General features: G+C 37.1%; 2 protein-coding genes across 2 annotated transcripts; one reads left to right on the top strand and one right to left on the bottom strand.

Moving 5' to 3' along the window:
- Positions 1–2,465: 2,465 nt before the first annotated feature.
- Positions 2,466–16,092, top strand: LOC146471129 (tetraspanin-7-like). The gene is made up of 7 exons (XM_085121140.1): positions 2,466–2,667; positions 6,841–7,029; positions 9,414–9,488; positions 10,251–10,343; positions 10,849–11,007; positions 12,108–12,191; positions 13,926–16,092. Exons 1-7 carry the CDS (start codon positions 2,593–2,595, stop codon positions 13,995–13,997), a joined length of 747 nt encoding a protein of 248 aa, XP_084977266.1. The 5' UTR covers positions 2,466–2,592; the 3' UTR covers positions 13,998–16,092.
- Positions 16,093–18,558: 2,466 nt separating this feature from the next.
- LOC146471128 (ras-related protein Rap-2b-like) lies at positions 18,559–19,912 on the bottom strand. The gene has a single exon (XM_085121141.1). It carries the CDS (start codon positions 19,646–19,648, stop codon positions 19,097–19,099), a length of 552 nt encoding a protein of 183 aa, XP_084977267.1. The 5' UTR covers positions 19,649–19,912; the 3' UTR covers positions 18,559–19,096.
- Positions 19,913–20,191: the final 279 nt, after the last annotated feature.

Genomic DNA, 20,191 nt, shown 5'->3' with positions numbered 1-20,191 from the left:
ACACACGCTATTTTACGAGCTTGTTCAAACGCTGGCGAATTATTTTAAATTTTCAACTGGTTTTAACCAGTTGAAAATTTTTGTTCAAACCAACTCAAAAATAAAACACGAATCCAGCTGGTTAAAGTACTATAGTGTCTGGTGCGCAACAATGTACAAAAAGTGAAGTTTATAATTATAGGATACATGTATTTAAATAACATGTTCAAATTTAAGCCCGGTATTCGGTCTTGACACTGTTATCAATACTAAGCTGAAAAACTATAAAGAGTAAACGATGCCACCTGACCGTACTAATATGGGGTGATGTTAGTCTTGAGGGGCTTCTCGCGTGCGATAGCAAGCAACTGAACATTTGGTAAGTTTATTGTAGATGTAACTTCAGGGCCGTACCTAGGATTTTTTTGGTTTTTTTTATGGGGGGGGGGGGGGGCAAACTCCGCACACCCCTCACAGGGGTCTCCCGTATACAGACAGGGTTTCTAATTGGACGTTTTGTTTTAACCCCTACACGGAAACCTGCCTCTAAACCTTTTAAGAAAAAAAAAAACAAAAAAAAACGCACACTGATGCTTTTTGTGTTAAATGTCATGACTTTTTATGGCATAAACACCTTGTTTAGCTTGAACCAAACATGCCTCTCATCCAATGGCAAATTTAAAACACAGTCGATGCACTGCTGCAAACAAAGGGAGAAAACCACTGAGCCCCCACAATTCAAACGAACTATGACAGTGGAGCGAAGTATTTGCAAAAACACAGTCGTGATTTACGTACAATTCAGGTCTTTTGTTACTGTGACACGTTGCATACCTGTATAACACGCTACAATGATTACCACAGAACCAAAACACCAAATAGCCGCGTGGCAAGAAACACAACACCTTGCGACAAAAACTAATAGCCGGGCCAGGAATTACAAAAACTACAGAAAGCTCATTGCACGATACAAGCAATGATTAATTCCTGTCCTAACCGGTTACACAAATCCGGCTCAACAAGAAAGGCAGTTAAAACTATCACGCAAGTAAATGAGCCAAACCAACCCAGTTGAAATGCTCTATGTGGCATTAAAAAAGCGTCGTTGAACATACAGAATAAGAGGTCATGTTCAAAATGAAGAGAATTCAAAAGAGGAAAATCAAAACTCATTAGGCACAAATGACCTGTGATGTTGAACAAATCAAATCAAGTCAAATCCAAGGCTCTATCAAATCCTCCAATACTTGGGAGTAGCGCAGGCTTTAAAAACCAATATGAAAAAAACATACTCGTGTAAGCTAGATTTAAAAAGGCTAAAACCCGCTCCAGGGAGTGGCTTAGCCTTGTCACTCTTTATTTACACACCAAATTCTAAGCCACAGGTAGCCCTTGTGATCGGACTGATATACAGTCCAAGCTCTCCTTGCAACCACTCTCGTAAGCGACCAGCTCTAGTTACGACCAGCACTGTGAAACCCCGTTTGAATCGTCACTTTTAAAAAGCTCTCGTAAGCGACCGAAACTTTAGTCTTCGTGATCACATTTACAGTAATATGGTACTAAAATTCAACACGATTTACGAATGGATCAAGAGTGTTACCCTGAGACCGACAGTATAGCCCTGGCCCTGAGGAAGACTAATTCTATTAGTCGAAATATTGGCCACTAATAAATCTGCCCTTTGCCGTAGTGCCAGCCTTGCATTCAGTTTTGTATTTTCACGTTCAAGTGACGCCTGCCACGAGGTCTTTCACAAGAGAGATCCGGCAAAATTACCAGCAAGTTTAATTCCAGCGTTGTGTGGACCTCTGCATTCAAAAGTTTTCTATTTCCTGAGACCGACGGTAGAAAGCTTTATGCTAAAAGCTCTGGTAAGTGACCAGCATCTATTGTTTCAGCTTTTGGTCGCTTACAAGAGTGCATTCTCGTAAGCGACCAGCTCTAGTTACGACCACTTTTTCCAATTCCCGAGGTGGTCGCTTACGAGAGCTTCGAATGTAGCTACAAGAAAAAGCTCAGCAAACTCAAACACTGTGCCAGGAAAAAAAAAAAGTTTTCCTGGTGGGGGCAGCTGCCCCCTCTGCCCCCCGCTATCTACGGCCCTGAACTTCAAACGCAATTCAATACTACATTCTATTATGGCATTCTGCCATGAAGTACATACAAATTACCAATGAAAACCAGCAATCCTGGCTAAGAATACAATAAAATCTGCAATTCCACGGCGACAAACCTATGAGTGGTGCCGGATCACTTGTAGACCTGGATCAGCAAATTATCTCAAATACAAAATATTAACGGCAGACTGATCCCAACGGCGGAGGTGACGAGCTTGATAGAACAAACAACAAAAGCTAGAATAACTGAAATATATTTGTTTTTTTAAAATCCTGGCTAATCCTTTCGAGAAGTATGTCCCACCCCACCCTCATTTTCTTTGCTGAATTTAGGTCCCAGTCTCTCACCATATCGATCTTGAACTCGAACTACAACCAAAGACAGCACAGCGACCAACACAGCATCATCAGCGCTCTGATACCAAAGTCGAATCTATCAGTGAACAGCGATAAATTCATTCCAAAAATTACCGTATAGAAAGAATTGGGCACGATGGCGGAAGGCAAGCTTGGTCCCTGTATGCAGTGTGTTCGTTTTATGCTGTTTGTTTTCAATGCGTTCTTTTGGGTAAGTCGTGCGATGATTGTTTGCAATTTGCAGATGCTTGTCGGGGTGAATATTAAACTCTGGTTTCGACTTTTCCCTCGAAATGTCGCCTTTAAAGCTTGAAGGATACCAGATCAACAGAATAAGAGTCATGAGAAAACGCGTTCTCATTACACAGTCATTCAAGCTTGGTTGCTTGAACTGCATGCGATTATTATGTGAGCTTCAAATAAATACTGTATTGCAGATATCAGATTTATCAAAACGACTTTGTGTCAACTTGTTTGCCTTAGCAAACTATATGGGAAATTTGCTATAGCAAGTCTGGTTTGCAGGAGAAATAGTTTCCTGTACGTGAATGACGCCATGGATCTTTCAATTCAGGAAGAGGGGGAAGAGCTTGGAAGATCATGATAATTTTAATATGCTAGATGTGATGTCAGAAAATTTAAAACAATCGTAACAGCAGGTCTCTTTGCGATTCAAAATGTTAGCTGTACTCTTTCTGTTATTATTAGAATACTCAGTATACTGAGTATATAAACATTGTGCCTTCCAATGTAATTTTCAGACCACACGTACACTCGCATGTATGGTGATATACAAGTAAGTCACAGGCCTTATTTATACGGGCTCATATTTCAAGTTTGCAATCTGCTCTCAGTTGACTTGAAAGTCCATTCACCTCTCAAAATTTAGTGTACTGTGTGGTTATTGTGATGATTACCTGCGATTTTAGCCAGATTTTAAGGGGCTTGAATTTCATAAGCTGGTCTGAAAATTTTTTGGGCCATACTGAATTCAGTCATTGGGAAATAATATTATTGAGGATATTCAGGAAGAGTATTGAAAAGCTAATTATCTATATTAGAGATTTGTGCTAGCAGATCTATTGCAGAGATGAGAGGGTGGGTTAGCCTCCTATGCAGACACTCTTTTGGCTTGTCATGCATTCCAAAGAGCGTCTGTATAGGGGGCTAAGGGAGGGGGTGATATCTAAATGATCATCCAAAATAAGGAAAAGAAATGCTTACTATGTGACAAGTCTTATGAGCCTGGTGATATGCAAAAAGTTCTTTTTGTAATGGTGACAAAGAAAGGTACATTCACACAGGCACATAAATTTTCAGGGAGTTAAATTTCTTTTCATGTTGTTTTTTTGAATTGGGAAGATTTTTGGAGACTAAATAACAGCTTGTCATAACATTGCAAGTTATTTTGTCTCCTTGAGTAAGTCAGGTTTAGACTCATTGCAAATTATTACTCTCTTGACAATTAATTATTATCACAATAAATTACAGCATACCGGTATTAGGGATGAGATGTGTGTAAAAAGTCGAGTCAGGGGGATAAATGAACCTTGCGGTTTCCATCAGGACAACTCGGATTAATATTAATCCATGGATTATAATAATAATAGATTATAATAGGGTTATTATAATCTGGTAATAGATTATTATAATCCAGTAATAGATTAAGGCACGACAAAAATTGGAAGGATTAGATTATTATTAATAATATCATCCGGATTAATATTACTCTCTATTATAATCCAGATAAAATTCCCATGAATGTTTGGATATAACAGATCTATGTGACTGACACACTGTAGACACAAGGGACCGTTCATTATTTATCAGAGGGGGGGGGGGGACTGGGTGAAAAATTCCAAAAAAAACTCCTTTTTTTATCAAGAACCCCCTCAGTAAAGCAAAAAAAATTTTAGGACCCCCCTATTCTATTGGGGAATTATTTCAATGCCCCCCCCCCCCCCTCCAACTATAAAATACGATTTAACATAATTACTAAATTTAGCACACTGTTAAATAAACACATTTCTCCATGAGCGTGCCACTCTTCCGCTGCGTGTAGTGGTTATTAACCGGGGGTGTAACAGCTCGCCATCCGACGTGTCATCTGTGTTGCGAAATTCTTCTATAATTTCTTCCTCCAAGTCATCACTGGTGGCGTCTGTGTCTTCATCACATATCGGCCGGGCTGTAACCAAAGACTGCACTTGCCCAGTGTTTGATCGGGACGTGTGACAGGTGATACGCTTAATTTTGTCCAACTTTTTCCCAGATTTTGGCAGACGATGATAGTTCAGATATTTATCTAATATAGAAACAGTTAGTTTATATAATCCTCCATTTACTGTTAGTAATGAAACCATCCAGCAGTTAAAAGTACTGTCAGGAAATGCAAATGAAGTGTATCGTTCCCTTTGTAAAAGATTTAGTCAGCAATCAGCCTAAAAGTTGGACAAGGAAAGACAAAAGAGACGACAGAAAGAAACGTGCGAAGAGGAGAAAGAAATCCTTGGAAAAGAACACTAGAAATTTGCTCTCTTTGATCTTAAAATCGACACCCTCACACAGTGGTTCATATCATATACTAGATAGGGGAGATTTTCCAAAACCCCCTGTAACAAAATCCAACCTTAACATTGAAAACTTAAATTCAAAGGTTCATGTAGAACCACTTTGAGAGTTGTTGGCCAAGGGTTATGTTGACAATGTCAACGAAAATCTCAAAATGGTAGTGATGATGATAGTCTTGATGAACTTGATGATGATGATGATGATGATTCTGATGATGATGAGAATGACAATGAGGATGACGATGACAATATTAAATGATGATGACGATGATGGGAACCATGATGGTGATGACAATAGTGATTAAGATGATGATGAGGTGTAGGAGGAAGAAATTAATGAATACATTTTCCAGGAGACTAGACTTTGTATTTATTAACGTAGTTATTAAAAATGTTCACATTTACTGTACATATACATCTAGAATGTCACACATCTCTTATATGGTTTCCTTTATTTCGCAGAACAGTTCAACCACTTAATAACATACATCTGTAGTAGATTTTAATATAAGTTTTGTGGTTTCTTGATCCATTGCTGCACTTGTAGAACTGGGGTAACAACTATACAATTTAATAATAGTTCAGTTGCTGTTGCATTGCTGTAAATATGTGCATAATTATGCTAGATTTTTAGTAGTGTTTTAATTAATAGCATATACAAAAGGTTAACTTCTCCATTTTAACATTGACCTTTTTAAAATTTCAAGGCCCCCCCTCTATAACTCTGCAATTACTTCAGGACCCCCCCTAAAATCACCCAGCCCCCCCCCCCCCCCCTTCCCCTCCGATAAATAATGAACGGTCCCTAACGCGGGACTAACGGGACATAACACTAATCACCCGATAAATAATGAACGGTCCCTAACACGGGACTGACGGGACATAACACTAATAACATCAGTCAAATGACGATCACTTGCATATGCGAGAGCTGGTAGATACCATGATGTTGACCCTGGAAGTAAATGAAAAGGAACAAGTGCCTCTGGGCCAACAAATCAGTGCCTTGCCCAGGCATGTGCTTTTACATAAAAGGGGACCTTGAAAAAGGGAATAACTACCAGCTGCTTAGGGATAGGGACAATCCCAAAGACACTAACTGTTTCAAGGTTAGTGATGAGGACGCCTTAGATCGTTAAATAAATGTCAGTGGTGGGAATAATATTAGTGCTACATCTAGGGTTAATAGAAATCCTATGTAGGATTAATATTTATCAGATTAACATTAATATTAATCATTAATATTAATCTTACATAAGATTAATATTAATCCTAATTGATTAAGGTACGGCTCAAACCTCAGTAATGGATTATAATAATCTATTAGTGGATTATATTAATCATGATTAATATTAATTTGATTAATATTAATCCAAGTTGTCCTGTTCCAAGTTATCCCCCTGCCTTTAATGTGCAAAACAATTAAGATAAAGGGACTGATAGAGAACAGCAAATAGTGTGCAAACATAGGGACAGACTGAACTATATGAGCAGTGGATATAGGATTGAATGTTCAAAGTTTTAGTTACTTCATGCTAATTGCAAGCTGTTCAGAGAAGAGATACAGCTGTATTTGATTAGAAAACTGATAAACATTAAGATTTTTCAAACAAGTATATTATGCCTTTTATCAGCTTTTATAATTCTGTATAACTTATTATTGTACGCTTTATATTCTTTAATTTTGCGCGGGTCATTGCTCAAGTAGTGCGATCTGAAAAGCCTTTGTTTATTCTTATCACTTGCAGGAAATGCAGAATCTGTGTACTCTACATAATTATTTGCTTACAGCATTTTTGTTTCCTTTGATCCAGCTCACAGGACTTGGTCTTCTTGGTGTGGGTATCTGGGCACGTGTTCAGTTCAGTGACTATATGAAGTTATCAAGCCATGATTACTCCACTGCATGCTACGTGTTAATTGGTGCAGGAGTCTTTGTGACAGTTGTTGGTTTTCTTGGCTGTTGTGGAGCTCTTAAAGAACAAGTGTGCATGCTGAAATCAGTAAGTTGAAGCATTTATATCAGTCAAAGCATGTCATCCAATTTGATTTTTATGTTGCATAGTGTTGACCAACTGACGACCGACTGTCCACCTATATGTCTAGACCGAGTGAGGGTCGATACTGTCGGCCGGAAGTCGGTCGACAGGACTGCCTATAGTATACGTGATCCACATTAGCTATGTCTTTAAGGTCATCCTATCAAGAATATTTAGCCTCTGAGAAACATGCTTTGGCTCCAAAAACAACCAGTCTTGTTTCTTTGAATGCTATAATCCTTTTACTATTGCTACTGTCAGAAAACTTAAGATAAAGACTACATGTACCGTACTTGGGCAGTTACTGCTTAGTGGGATTATAGTTTTTTTTTATGTTATAATGTTAGTTCTTAGGACTACATGCATAAGGGAGGAGTGGGTGGGATGGATGACACTCCCTTAGAAGGTTTTTCCCCAATTTGTCCAGGGGATTTCTTCTCAGTGGCCACCATTTTCAGTAGCTATTCATTTATCCTTCAATTTTGGCAAAGCTTGGTAGGAATCTGAAGTTCTAAGGTAAGATGAGGTACAACCATTTTTGAATAAAAATGTGTTTCAACCTTTCTGGTGAAAAATTTCAAATGCTAATAAAAAGCTGAAAAGTGTCAAAGGGTAATAAATTATCATACTCTATAAGGCTAGCACAAGAAATTTTAATTTCTGTGCAATTTAATAATTTAATAATCTTTTAAATAAAATCTGAGATGGCAGCCATCTGGGTAGCCTCCCACGCAGTCGTTTTTAGGGGAATCGTATTACCTCCTCTCCACAAACGCCTGCTTACCCAAGCGCCACATTCCTTTCCGCCGCTAAGCCAATGACAGTGAACCTTCTAAAATCTGGAAGGTTGACCTTGACCTCAGAACGCCTCTCGCCGAGACAGAACTAGACCGGGCTTACGTGAGCTTTTAGCACCGTGTGCCCTACGTTCAAAATTTCTCGTGTAAATGTCTATCAACTGACTGCAATAAAAAAATTCGTGACGGGAAATAGCGATATTTTCGTCAATTTGCCGACTGGTTACGCAAAGTCACTTTAATATTTATCAAGCTTTGCCTTCAATCTTGTCGACCTTGTCGGTGTGGAGGAAACCGAAATATTACCCGATATGTCGGTAAACTTTAAAGATTTTGCAGTTGAAACTCGCTTTGTTGTTGCAATTTGTTCGGGGGCATGTGCGACATTTTCCACAAGGACCACAAGTTGATCGGCTCTTTATTTATTTGTCGTTTAACTTTCCGTTTAATAGTCTTTAATGGACTGATAAATACTGCAGATCTCCCCTTGATACCTTCTACATTCTTCTTTGCTTTCTTGAATCGAATTAGTCTGTCGTAGCACTTCGTACAAACAAACAAATCTGCTCCAGCGTTTCCGCACCCGTAAGAGGCGATATCTTCACCGATTGTCAACTCGATCAGGCGGGGAAGATCGATTACACTTTCCCGAAGATTTTGACTCTCCCAGCCGTGTCAAAACGTCGCACAAGAAGCGCTTGTATTCACATTCGATATTTGTTTTGGTGTTTCAGCCATGACCAGCCATTCCAGAAGTGAAAAAATATATATATTCCAACTTAACTCTCGCACCTCTCGAGACTGTAACAGAGACTGTAGACACTGTACAAAGCTCGCGGGAAACGGAAGCGACCATTGTAACCAGCAATTTGATTTGATGTCATTAAACAATGCCTCGATGGTAATTGGCTTGGGTGCTTGTGGAGTTAAACAATGGGAAAGGAATGTGGCGCTTGGGTAAGCAGGCGTTTGTGGGGAGGAGGTAATACGATTCCCCTAAAAAAGACTGCGTGGGAGGCTACCATCTGGGCTGCTGTGTTGGGGGATGTTACAGTGAGTTAACTGGTATGTCCAAGGGTCAAATCTGTATGTTCATATGCATTGCGGGGGCTGTGTTGCTGACCCAGTATTTGTCAAGGTCAGCTTCCCTTGCAATCCTGAAACAGTTATTGAAACAAGGATAACATCACTATCTATGGGTATACTACTGACAGTAGCACCGCACTGTAGATGATATACAGGCTCTATATACACTCAGTTGAACAAAGGTATAAACCATAAATGATAAGACCCAACTGCTTTTCTTGCGATTTTAAGGCTTAAAATTTCGTTGTGTCTTGCAGAAGAGAGAAAAACACGAAACATGTGTATGTTAATAAATTAGATCATCCCATCATTCCATCAGGTTGCGTTATTCACACTTTGCATGGGACAACACTTTGTCACCTGAGTGTATATGAAATACGTATACATTTGTTTTTAGAAAAATAAGAGGTTTACAGTGTAGTTACCTATTAATAAATAATATGATATGAAACTGTTATGCTTCAGTTTGCTGTGATTCTTGGTATTCTGTTCCTGGTGGAACTTGGCGGATCAATTACTGGTTACGTTTTTCGACACGAGGTATATATTTGTCATTTTAAATCGTTGATAGTTTTGTTCATGTGGTATTCAATAGATCTCTGATGATGACGTTATTGCATGGCTCTCATTTTTAATAATAGTAATAATAATAATACAGATAACAATACTACAGCGTAGCACAGGGCTACGCTGTGCACTCTTTGCAGCTTTTAAACTGATTTTAGCATCCAGTTGAGAACTCTGCTATAATAATAATAATATTATTATTATTATTATTATTATTATTATTATCATTATTATCATTATTAAGACCTATTAAGAAATGCAAAATTATAAGACTAAAGGTGACAGGCATGGACGACTTTTGTTTAACCTGTTTTTCCTTGTGGAGTCTGAGGTACCTCAAACCTTGATGACAGACCTCCAGTGTATATTCAAGTTACTGTAAATTATAAATTACCATTGTTTGATAAACTATGTAGCTTATCAACAAATGTACAAAGTAGGAAGACAAAATTTACATAACATTTATTTACAAACTTTATGATGTTTTTAAAATTTAGTACAAAAATCAGAAATGGTAAAAAGTAGAGCTCACAGGATGTGTGATCTGGCCAAAAACAGTATTTGTTTTGTCTTCAAATGTCAAGTATTCCAATATTTGTCAGATCAAAAACGGGCCTTGTCCAAGGAAAAATAAGTTTGACCAAACAACATGACCGGTGACTGCCTGTGAATTATTTTGAGCCCTGATATTAATAACAAATGAGGTTTAATTTTGTTTTGTTTGGTAATTTGTAGATCAAGAGTGGATTCAGTGATGGGTTAAATACAGCACTGAATGACTATAAAGAAGATGGTTTTCAACAAGCTTGGGATGGGCTACAGTCACAGGTTTAACACTCAAACCATTTGTTTATAAATTTTTAATATAAAAATAATATGATTACATTTCAATGTTGAAGTCCTCAAATCAGGACTTGGCTTGTGGATTGTGAGGTCTTGACAACTACAAGAGGGCCCCTCAGAGAAGACGTACAGAGCACTCACGGCACCCTGGCTTTTTAGTACATGCTCATGAACTTCCATCCTGGCTAGTGAATTCAATCTGGTCATTAAATGGCACTTCACTCTCATTTGACTGAATCCTGGTTAAATAAATGGATATTAATTAAAAATTAATTACTTTTTAGGTTATCAGTGCATGCTCAACAGAATGTCTTGTATGGTAAAGTTGTTAATTATCAAACAGCATCCAGGAATTTCATTGAGTATTAAATATTGGAAGAGCACTTCAAGGGCAATCTGTCTAACTGTGGTTATTTAAGCACCAATAAATCTACTCAAATGAATAAATTGTGTGTTGATACAAATAGCTTTTTTAATTGTTTTGTTTCAGCTGCAATGTTGTGGAAATAGGAACTACACTGACTGGTTTTACAAAGATTGGAGTGCAGAAAAGACAAGCAATTACTCAGTGCCACAGTCATGCTGTGTTAAAAAAGAAGCCAACTGCAACGAAAATGTTACGAGCCATCCTAGCACAATATACACAAAGGTATAGCCATAACTGCAAGTTTGGAAATTTGTCGTGGTAGAACAGGGAAGACGGGCATTTATTTCATTCTCCAGATTCCCAGTTGGTGCCATTGATTCACTTACTAACATGAAACAGAAAGGTAGAAACCCATGCATTTGAATGACAGGAGGTATTTAAAGCACAGGTCTCTTTCAGATTGTAGGGCTATAGATTGTAGAGTTGTAGTTGTATTTTCTGCTTTATAATTTCAGCTTTCTGTCATTTTAATCATACATTTATGTGGCCTGGGCAATTGTTTTACAAAATGTGACCACATTATTTTCCAGGTTTTGGCCATCATGTGGGTGAAAATTCTATCAATAAGGAGATTTTTGTTCCCTGTGTGCTACTTTGTTGCCCTTGTTTGTTTTCATCCAAGAAGGAAATTAATGGACATCATTGTCAGTTGCTGGCCATGTACATGGCGACCAACTAGTTTTATTGTTGCATAAATTATGTAAATTGTGCATTGAAAGTAAATGTAAATGAGGTTTCTCCTGATCAAGATGATGTTGAGTAATACTTTCTTGGCTTCGATAAACAAAATTTCACAGAAATTAATGGGCACTTTCATTTTAATAACAAAGATGAGGTGTCAGCATTAATGGGGGTAAAGGCTGCTTGTATATTTATGGATGGAATTTTCTCCAACCAGAAAGTAAAATAGAAGATCAAGATGTTTTGCACATAAACTATTGTAGATCTTATGTGCAAGGTGTAGCAGATACAAGAAAAACCAAAACTGATTTTAAAAATCACCAACTTTTAGACAGCTATACCCAGTGGAGTGAAATCTGGGTTGATGAATGTGTAGTTCCAGAAAATATCCATACTCCCCCCATGGAAGGTTCTTGTTTTGCAATCCCTATCCCCCCAGGAAATTCCAGTTTAGCTTGAGTTCATACTTTGGTTCTAAAATTTTAACTTTTAAGAGCCCCCTCCTCTTAGAAATTTCCAATGACATTCTATTGGGTGGGTATGGATTTTTTTTTCTTGAACTGCCAATACCAAGTAGCTAAATCCCAGGATTACTTTTCCTAATCAACAAAGTTATTTCTTTGTCTGTTGTTTGCCATCAGGGCTGTTACAATGCTGCAGTGAGTTTCTTTGAAGATATTTTATTAATCATTGGAGGTGTAGCTCTGGGTATTGCAGTGTTTCAGGTGAGTGTGATGACAATATTGATATCAGCTGACATGGCATTTGATGGTTAGGTGTGTGTATGATAATCTTGCACTAGATCTTCTCTCTCTATGGAGAGGATGTCAGGAAAACCCATCCTGATTGCATGAGAACTGAATCTTATAAACAAGAGAAAAGCTGAAAACCATTGCTCAGTTGTTGTGAGTCGTCGTTTTTCTTTTTTGGGTTTCTAGTACAACTGTCAAAAATGTCAATTTCAATCAAGCAGACACATACTGTATCGTGTGCAAGCAAGTTGCAATGTGATGAAATCTTTTTATATCAATTAATTTTTTTGTTACAGTTAAATTTAAAAAGTGCAAATTTATCTTGTTCAGATGCACTATTTACTTTGCTAAATTTGAAAAAATTCTTCAAAATTAGTGTCAAAGAGAAATGCAAAGTAGTGTTAATACTATGCATAAAATGCTCTATGGAAAAGAAAAGTCTGCTAAGTTTAATTGTTGTGACTTTACTCCTTAAAATCAATAGCCCCCCACAGCCTGTTTCTGTGGTGTGAAACAAAAAGAACAAGAGAAACAATCCTAATGGTCTATCCTTTTATGCCATTTGTACTGAGATCCTCAGCTTATATGCAGGGGCATAATCATGATTTTTTTTCCTGGAAGGCACAATTTTTAAAATCCAACCACCACCACCATGTTACTTTTTTTTTCTTTTTAAATCTTTGACTTTTTTTTTCTGGTACTCATGTATAGTTAGCTATGTCCCTTTCATACTGTACTTTTTTTTCTTTTAGAAATTATTACACGGAATGCCCGCAGGGCATGACGTGTCTAGGTTTCGGTCGGGTATCTTTTTTTTCTTCGTCGTAGTCACAAATCGCCACACTAATTTATGCATTAAAATATGTCCTCCCCTGGTAGGGATGTATTGTTCTGATTGTCTTCAACAAAAGCGGCCCAATCAAAATCTGTTATTCGGGCACATATCACAAGAGAGGGGACCCACTCATCCCTTCCTGTGTGACGTCAAATCATTATTTGATTTATTCATTAAACCTTGATTAAATTCTACCCTCTCCCAGAAGGGATTTATTGTTCTGATTGTCTTGAACAAAAACGCCCCAATCAAAATCTATTATCGGCGCGTGTATCACGAGGGAGGGGACCCACTTATCTGTACGTGTGGGACGTCAAAGCAAGTCATCATTTCAAAAAGTTGTTTTTGTTCAATGGCGGCCACATGTATGAATTTAAGACTTTGATCTGCCGTTTTCAGAGAGAAAACAAACCTTTTTCAAGCAGTAAATCGAAATAATAACTTCTAGGTAGTACTCGACAGTTGAAACGGTGGAAATTGGGAGAGTTCACAGCAAAGAAACTCCATCTTAAAAAACAGATCGAATGATCAACGCGAAGGATTAGAGCTAGAGGAGGCCAGACCAGTTCAGCGGGGTCATGACGTTATTGCATAGTTATTTCTGGTATGATTCCTAGTAACACAACGATAAGTATCACGCAATATATCTGAATAAAACCATTCAGACAATTATTTCAATTGCCAAGGGAGGATAGTTTTTAAATATCTGCGAAACATACAATGGGGAATAATTGGGGCTGCATTAAGCATTCCGTGTAATGCCATTAGAGGGGCATCTTGTTGTCAAAAGTTTTCCAGATGTTAGTTAGTTAAACTGATCCTTGTTATATACTGTACATGTTTTATAATTCTATTTGTTGTTTTATTTTCAGCTCATTGGTGTCACATTGTCTTGTTGTTTGGCAAGCACTCTTCAACATTCCAGTAAATATGAGCTGGTTTAGTGGCATGTATCATTCAGTTGTATACTGAACAATGCAGATATGGCGTTCTGCATAATTTCAGTTTTAGTATTTTGAGAGAATAGTTCCATAATTTAGTCACTGGTTGTATCACATGGGGATAAAACATATTTAGTATTTGTTGTTGTTGTTGTTGTTGTTGTTGTTTCTCCTCATGACTTGTTTTGCCAGAACTTTCAAGTTATGGGCAAAGACGAAACACGACAAAATTACAGTGCGACTTAAAACTGGCCAATCAGATCACAGTATCAAGAGTCAAGAAGTCAGTAAAGATTCTTTGAGTCTATTTCACATATAATTGCCAACTCAAACAAAAGTTTAACTTATGAAATTACGAACTCCATCAAGTGTAAACTTAAGATATGGAGGTGGAGGGATTTAATCATCATAGGCAGGATTCAGATTGTTAAAACATTCATTGTTCCAATTTTTTCATTTACTTGTGATTGGTTCAGTCGGCTTTGGTTGAAATTCATTGTTCTTGTCCTGCAATCTGATTGGCCAGGTTTGTTTAAGTGTCCCCGCTAACAGTAGTCGCACTGTAAACTACACTATTCAAATTTAGGTTGGTGTCAAAAGGGATATTATGACATACAGTGTAAACAGAATCAAATGGCAAATTGTATTATTTTACTTTTAATCTTTTTGAATCCTAGTCTTTTTGGTCTGAACACTAGGATAGAAATTTTCTCTACTAGGCCCAGTTACTGCAAACAGCATGAGGCAATCCAGGATAAGTGTTAACTTTCTCAAAATAACTTAGGGCTGAGTCACATTGAAACCACATTAAGGAAGTCTAAAACTGTATCAGAATTTTCGGGTCATATTATTAATCAAGGACGTGTTATGTAAAGGTGTGTCCAATGATCAAATTATCCACTAACACTTCTGTTTTAGAGTAAATTAACAGCTGCTGAGTTTTTTATTAAATAATCCCAAAGATTGGAGATGGAGTCTGTAAGCATTCCTCACTTCTCCAGAAACAAAAATTTCTATTGCCTATAAGTCATCACTGTGTCATCAGCCCATCAGGTGCATGTCGTGTGATTTGTAGCAGTTGTCTTGACTTGGCTTAAGAATTTGCGTAACAACAGAGCTCCATCTTCTCTCTTGTTAAAGGGATGCCTATTTGAAGGATGTGCTTGATAGAAGGGAGAAACTTTAATTTTTTATTTTTTTATTCATTCATTTTATTTTATTTTGTATCTATATATATTTTGTTTGCAACAAAATATAGTTTAGTATTTCTTTTAATGAAGCCAAGGACGCGTGGCTTGTACGTACTTTGAAATAGAGCTGTGCTTTGTGAAGCTATATCAAAGCACACAAGAGTGTTGCATCCAATTTTGCACCTGGAATTTGGTCAAAAGAAAAAGCTTAGCTTCACCTAATTTTTTCAACCCCCTTCTTGGTGATTGGAAAGTGGATGAAACACAATGCCTGTGCCAAGTTTGAGGTGTTTAGAAATTGGATGAAACACTCTTTTGAGTTTTTTTTTTCTTTAACAGCTTTGTTGACCATTACACATGTTACATACAGCAAATTGAACAGCCAGAAAGAAATGAAATATATGTGCAAAGTGATTTAAAGTGATAAGGTCAAAAGGGCGGGTGCGAACGGGACGCGAGGACCCATGCGAGGCACCTCCCATGATACAAATAATAATTAAAACACGATCAACCAAAAGACGACAAATTTAAAAGACCCTAAAAAACTAGGGATGGCAGGGGCAGGATCGTACAATTGACCAGGTATAGGGATTGAATATGTCAAAGTGTTTGATATGGCTTCTCAAATCATTAATAATTCTAATAGAAATTCAAAGCAAAATTTCAACAAAGTAATGATTTCCTTTGTTTCTCTTCATAAATTATTATTATTATTATTATTATTATTATTATTATTATTATTATTATTATTATTATTATTGATAAATTTGAGGAGTGATATATCAAATTTACCCACACTCATATTAGTTCTCATCCAATTTGATGTAGTTCTAGCAAATAAAGGTAGACTGCATGTATAGCTTTGCTACTGGCTGTTTTAATAAATGTCTGTGCATTTTATTACCCAATGTCAGTCTTTTAGTTCTGAAAACAGAGCTATGTTCACTCACAACCCGGCATTGTTAAAACATGGGTGAAGGTAACGGTTAAGAGTAGCAGGTCAATTAGGGGTAAGAGTAAGGGTTTCTTTCTTACATTTCTGGCATCTTTTAATCTGCTTTGCTCAGAGGCAACGATCATTTATTTACATTGTTATTAAAAATCTGATCACTGTTGCCCTTGATGGTCTATCCCATTGATGTAAATGAAATGAAATGAAACGAAATGCTGTGCCAATTTTGGGCAAATACCGGAAAGGCAGCCTACTCAAACAACAATGCCACAAGAAGGCAGACAAAACCTGGTTATAGTGAAAACTAACATTGTCAAAGGCTGCATCCAGACTGGGATGGCACAACAACCCCACTCATAGTTAATAAGACAAATTTTCTACCTTATCCCTGACAATGACCGGCTAAGTTGCTTGTTCATTTTGCGGCAATAAATTGAGAAAACCGACACAATTTTACAACATCTATCCATATCAGTAAACTGACACAACAAATTGCTGTGCTCGGAGTTCTGGCAAATTCGTAAAGGTAGCCTACATAAACAACAACTTTGCATGTCTCAAGATGGCAAACAAAACCTACAGCATATACTACTAAAATCAGTTATCACTTAAATATCACTGGAGAGCTGTTAAATGATGTGTTTATGCATACAGGAGTTTTCTCCTTTCCAATTCACTGCAGTACTGCTAGAGTGATTAAATGAGATTTAGATTTAATCATTTCTTGTTTTGCAGTGCCACAGACTACATTTTGGTTTACTTGAAAATCTTTCAATTGGATGTCCAGCTTTTCAACTGATTTTGTTCACTTATACCAGGAGAGACATTTCTTATAAATTAGATATACTTCCCTAAAGACAAACATATCATCTTTGTAACTCTAATAATATCATGTTTTAATTCACTACGTTCAACTGAACAGTCAAGTACAGCATGTGAGATGGTTTGCAACCTCAATAGTCTTGATCACCCAATAAAGAGCACGGAAAACAGCAACTAATAAAGGGGTAGACTCAGGGTGTGAACCAGCACAAAAAAGGCATAGAGCAAAGAGCTTGAAAAACCAGCGGAAAATACATTATCTGAAAACAAAATTTTAAGACAGTTTTTGAATGAGAAAACCATTAACCTTGGACAGGCTTTATCAGGGCTACAGAATTATGGTAATTCAGAGATTTTGCGAGACCCTTGTTTAAAAATCTAAGACTGCAACTGTATAAACTGAAGCCTTATTAATACATTCACTATAAATATGGTTCATGAGGTCAGAAAACTGGATTTCAGGACTGGGTCTAAAAAAATCTGAGATTCTGGGACCTAAATTTTGCAAGACTCTGGATTTTTATGGGGACTATTATGCACCCCTTTAACTGTTGTAATCTTTTTAAACTTTCTTTTTAATTTTTCTCCCACTTTCTATTGTGCTTTGTTGACCTTTAACTATGTTGCCTACAAATACAGAGGTATTTTTGAAGACTGAGGCAAAGCTATTGAGATTGAGAAATAAAATTGGGACAACCATACAGTTTTCAGAGATACTTAACACTAATTCTAAAATACTTTAAAATACATCAGACTGTATTGCATTTTTTCCAAATTGAAGCTTAATAATTATTATGATGATGCATAAATGTCTGAAATTATGTTTGTGGTTACCATAAATTTAAGTCAAACTGGAACTTGTAGAGACTTCTTCACACTGCTCTTGGTGTCATGCAGATTTGCAAACTTCTGGAAATATTTGGAAATTGGTCGTAGTTAACACTAATTCTACTTGTAAATATGGAATTTCTCTTGTGTCCAACTAAAAATCAAGGTTAAATATTCAAAGGGTCTTCAAAGGAAAAATTTTATGCTGTTCATATGTATATTAGTATACACCCAACCAAAAGGTAAACCTAGAACATTCTGCTGGTGAATAAGTCACCCCACTAGGTGGCACATCTGAATATTTTTAAAAGAATTGTTCCTGTATTTGTTTTCTTAATAATTTAATCTTGTAAATAAAAAAAAAAAACCTAACTAGGCGATTGCACCTCTCTAACCATAATGGGCAGTTTGTCACCCGTCAATTTGAAACAAATCCATTGCCTTGTGCTTTAATTTTAACCTTTGCATAGGTGTTGAAAGAGAAACCAGATTTCAGGCTGATGAAAAGAATAGCATTTCATTGCCATCACTTTCACACGTTAAGGGTAAAAAATTATTACAACATCAAGGGAGTCATCAATATCAATGTACCTGAAATACTGGTATGTTAATTTCAATATAACTTTGTGGCCATTACGCTAAGACCTATCATTATCATAAAAGAAGAGTGGATAAAAATATAGACATTGATTGATTGAACTGAAGAGCTGATAACTGGATAACTGACTGTACCCCATGGGTGATTGCCATTCTGACAGTAAGCAGTCACAAATTAGCATGGTGTCACTTTATTTAAAAAAAATTTTTTTACTGGGTGTGAGTCGATTAATTACAAGTATTCTATGTTGCTAACATTGTGCAAAAAATTTTTACACTTTGCAGAGTCGACAATCTATTTGTCTTTCTACCTAAGTTCAAATACATAAGCTTAAGTTTAATTATTGTCTAGATGAGATCTACACAGGATTAAAAACTACATATTTCATCCAAAGGAATAAAAAACGTGTACTTTTAGTGTTGTTTGAAAAGACATCCAACAAAATGTCTTTAAAAGTCTAAATTAAGGGGAAACCAAAACATTCCAATAAAACAGTCGCCATTCGTTAAAAAATTCAGTGAAAATTTCCTCGTACATTAAAAAGCTCTCATAAAGTTCAATTCTTATTTTAAAAAAATTACTTAACACGTTACATCCAACAAATCTTGTCACACATCACAAACATTGTTCCTCAAAAAAGAGAATGAACTTGACATCTTGTCCAAGTGTCAAACCCAAGAGTGTTGATGCGACGCACAATATGGCCCTGAGGTTAGAGGACAACACAACATCCACCTTTACTTGAAGATCCCTTCTGTGTCGTTTTCATTCGCCTGACAATCTCCGCGAACATTTCATCGACATTGCTGTTGGTTTTAGCGGAGGTTTCAAAGTGCGGGCAGTCCCACTCTTCTGCTAAAAGTTTCGCTTCGCTTGCAGACACCTCGCGTTCGTCAAACATGTCACTTTTGTTTCCGACAAGAATCATGGGCACAGTGTCTGAGTTTTTCACGCGTAGAATTTGATCCCTCATCGGTTTTAGATCAGTAAATGTTTGTCGGTTTAAAAGAGAGTATATTAGAAGGAATCCTTGACCATTTTTTATGTATAAATCTCTCATGGAAGCGAACTGTTCAGTCCCCGCAGTATCCAAAATTTCCAATATGGAGGGATTGTTATCCACGTCGATCTCCTTGCGATAAAAATCTTCGATCGTTGGATCATATTTTTCCACAAATTGCCCTGTAACAAATTTAACTGTTAAGGCACTTTTTCCGACTCCACCAGAGCCCAAAACAACGACTTTGTATTCCTTCACGTTCATGGTGTTTTTCGTTGAGCGCGGACGAGCCCGTGTAGTTTGGCGTCGGTTAATATGTAACCAAAGGAAACTCGCAGAGTTCTTTGCAAATGCAAAACATACAGTGACTCGTTCAAAGGTCCTTGTCAAACCTCGCTTTTACGACATTCATGGAATATTTGTAGAATTGTATCACTAGCCATAGAGCGACGAATTTCCGTCACTCTTCGTTTTTCTGTGAGCACCATATGTAGGCCTTCAAGGGCGTAGACGCTTCACCGGTGGTTTCTGGGTAACCTTCAGACAGTTGACAATTTCATGGTCAATTGTTATTTCAAACTGATTCCCGGGTGTTTTAGCAAGACATACAACAAATATTTTTTAAAACATTGAAAACGTGAAAGTTTCTCGCATTCGTTTTAATCACAGGGAGTCCACAAAAGTTGAGAAAAATAAACAAATTAATAAATTATTGACTTAGTTGTTCGTTCCCTGTGTTAATTTGCATGCGTAAGCGATATCGATGTCGTGCACTGAGTTGTGCGCGAGCGGATCTGAGCTGTGCAG

Source organism: Pavona decussata, unplaced genomic scaffold (assembly GCF_977016875.1).
Source record: "Pavona decussata unplaced genomic scaffold, jaPavDecu1.1 SCAFFOLD_106, whole genome shotgun sequence".
NCBI classification, from domain to species: Eukaryota; Metazoa; Cnidaria; class Anthozoa; order Scleractinia; family Agariciidae; genus Pavona; species Pavona decussata.
The sequence above is the reverse complement of the archived record's forward strand: the minus strand, read 5'-3'. Positions and strand labels throughout refer to the sequence as shown.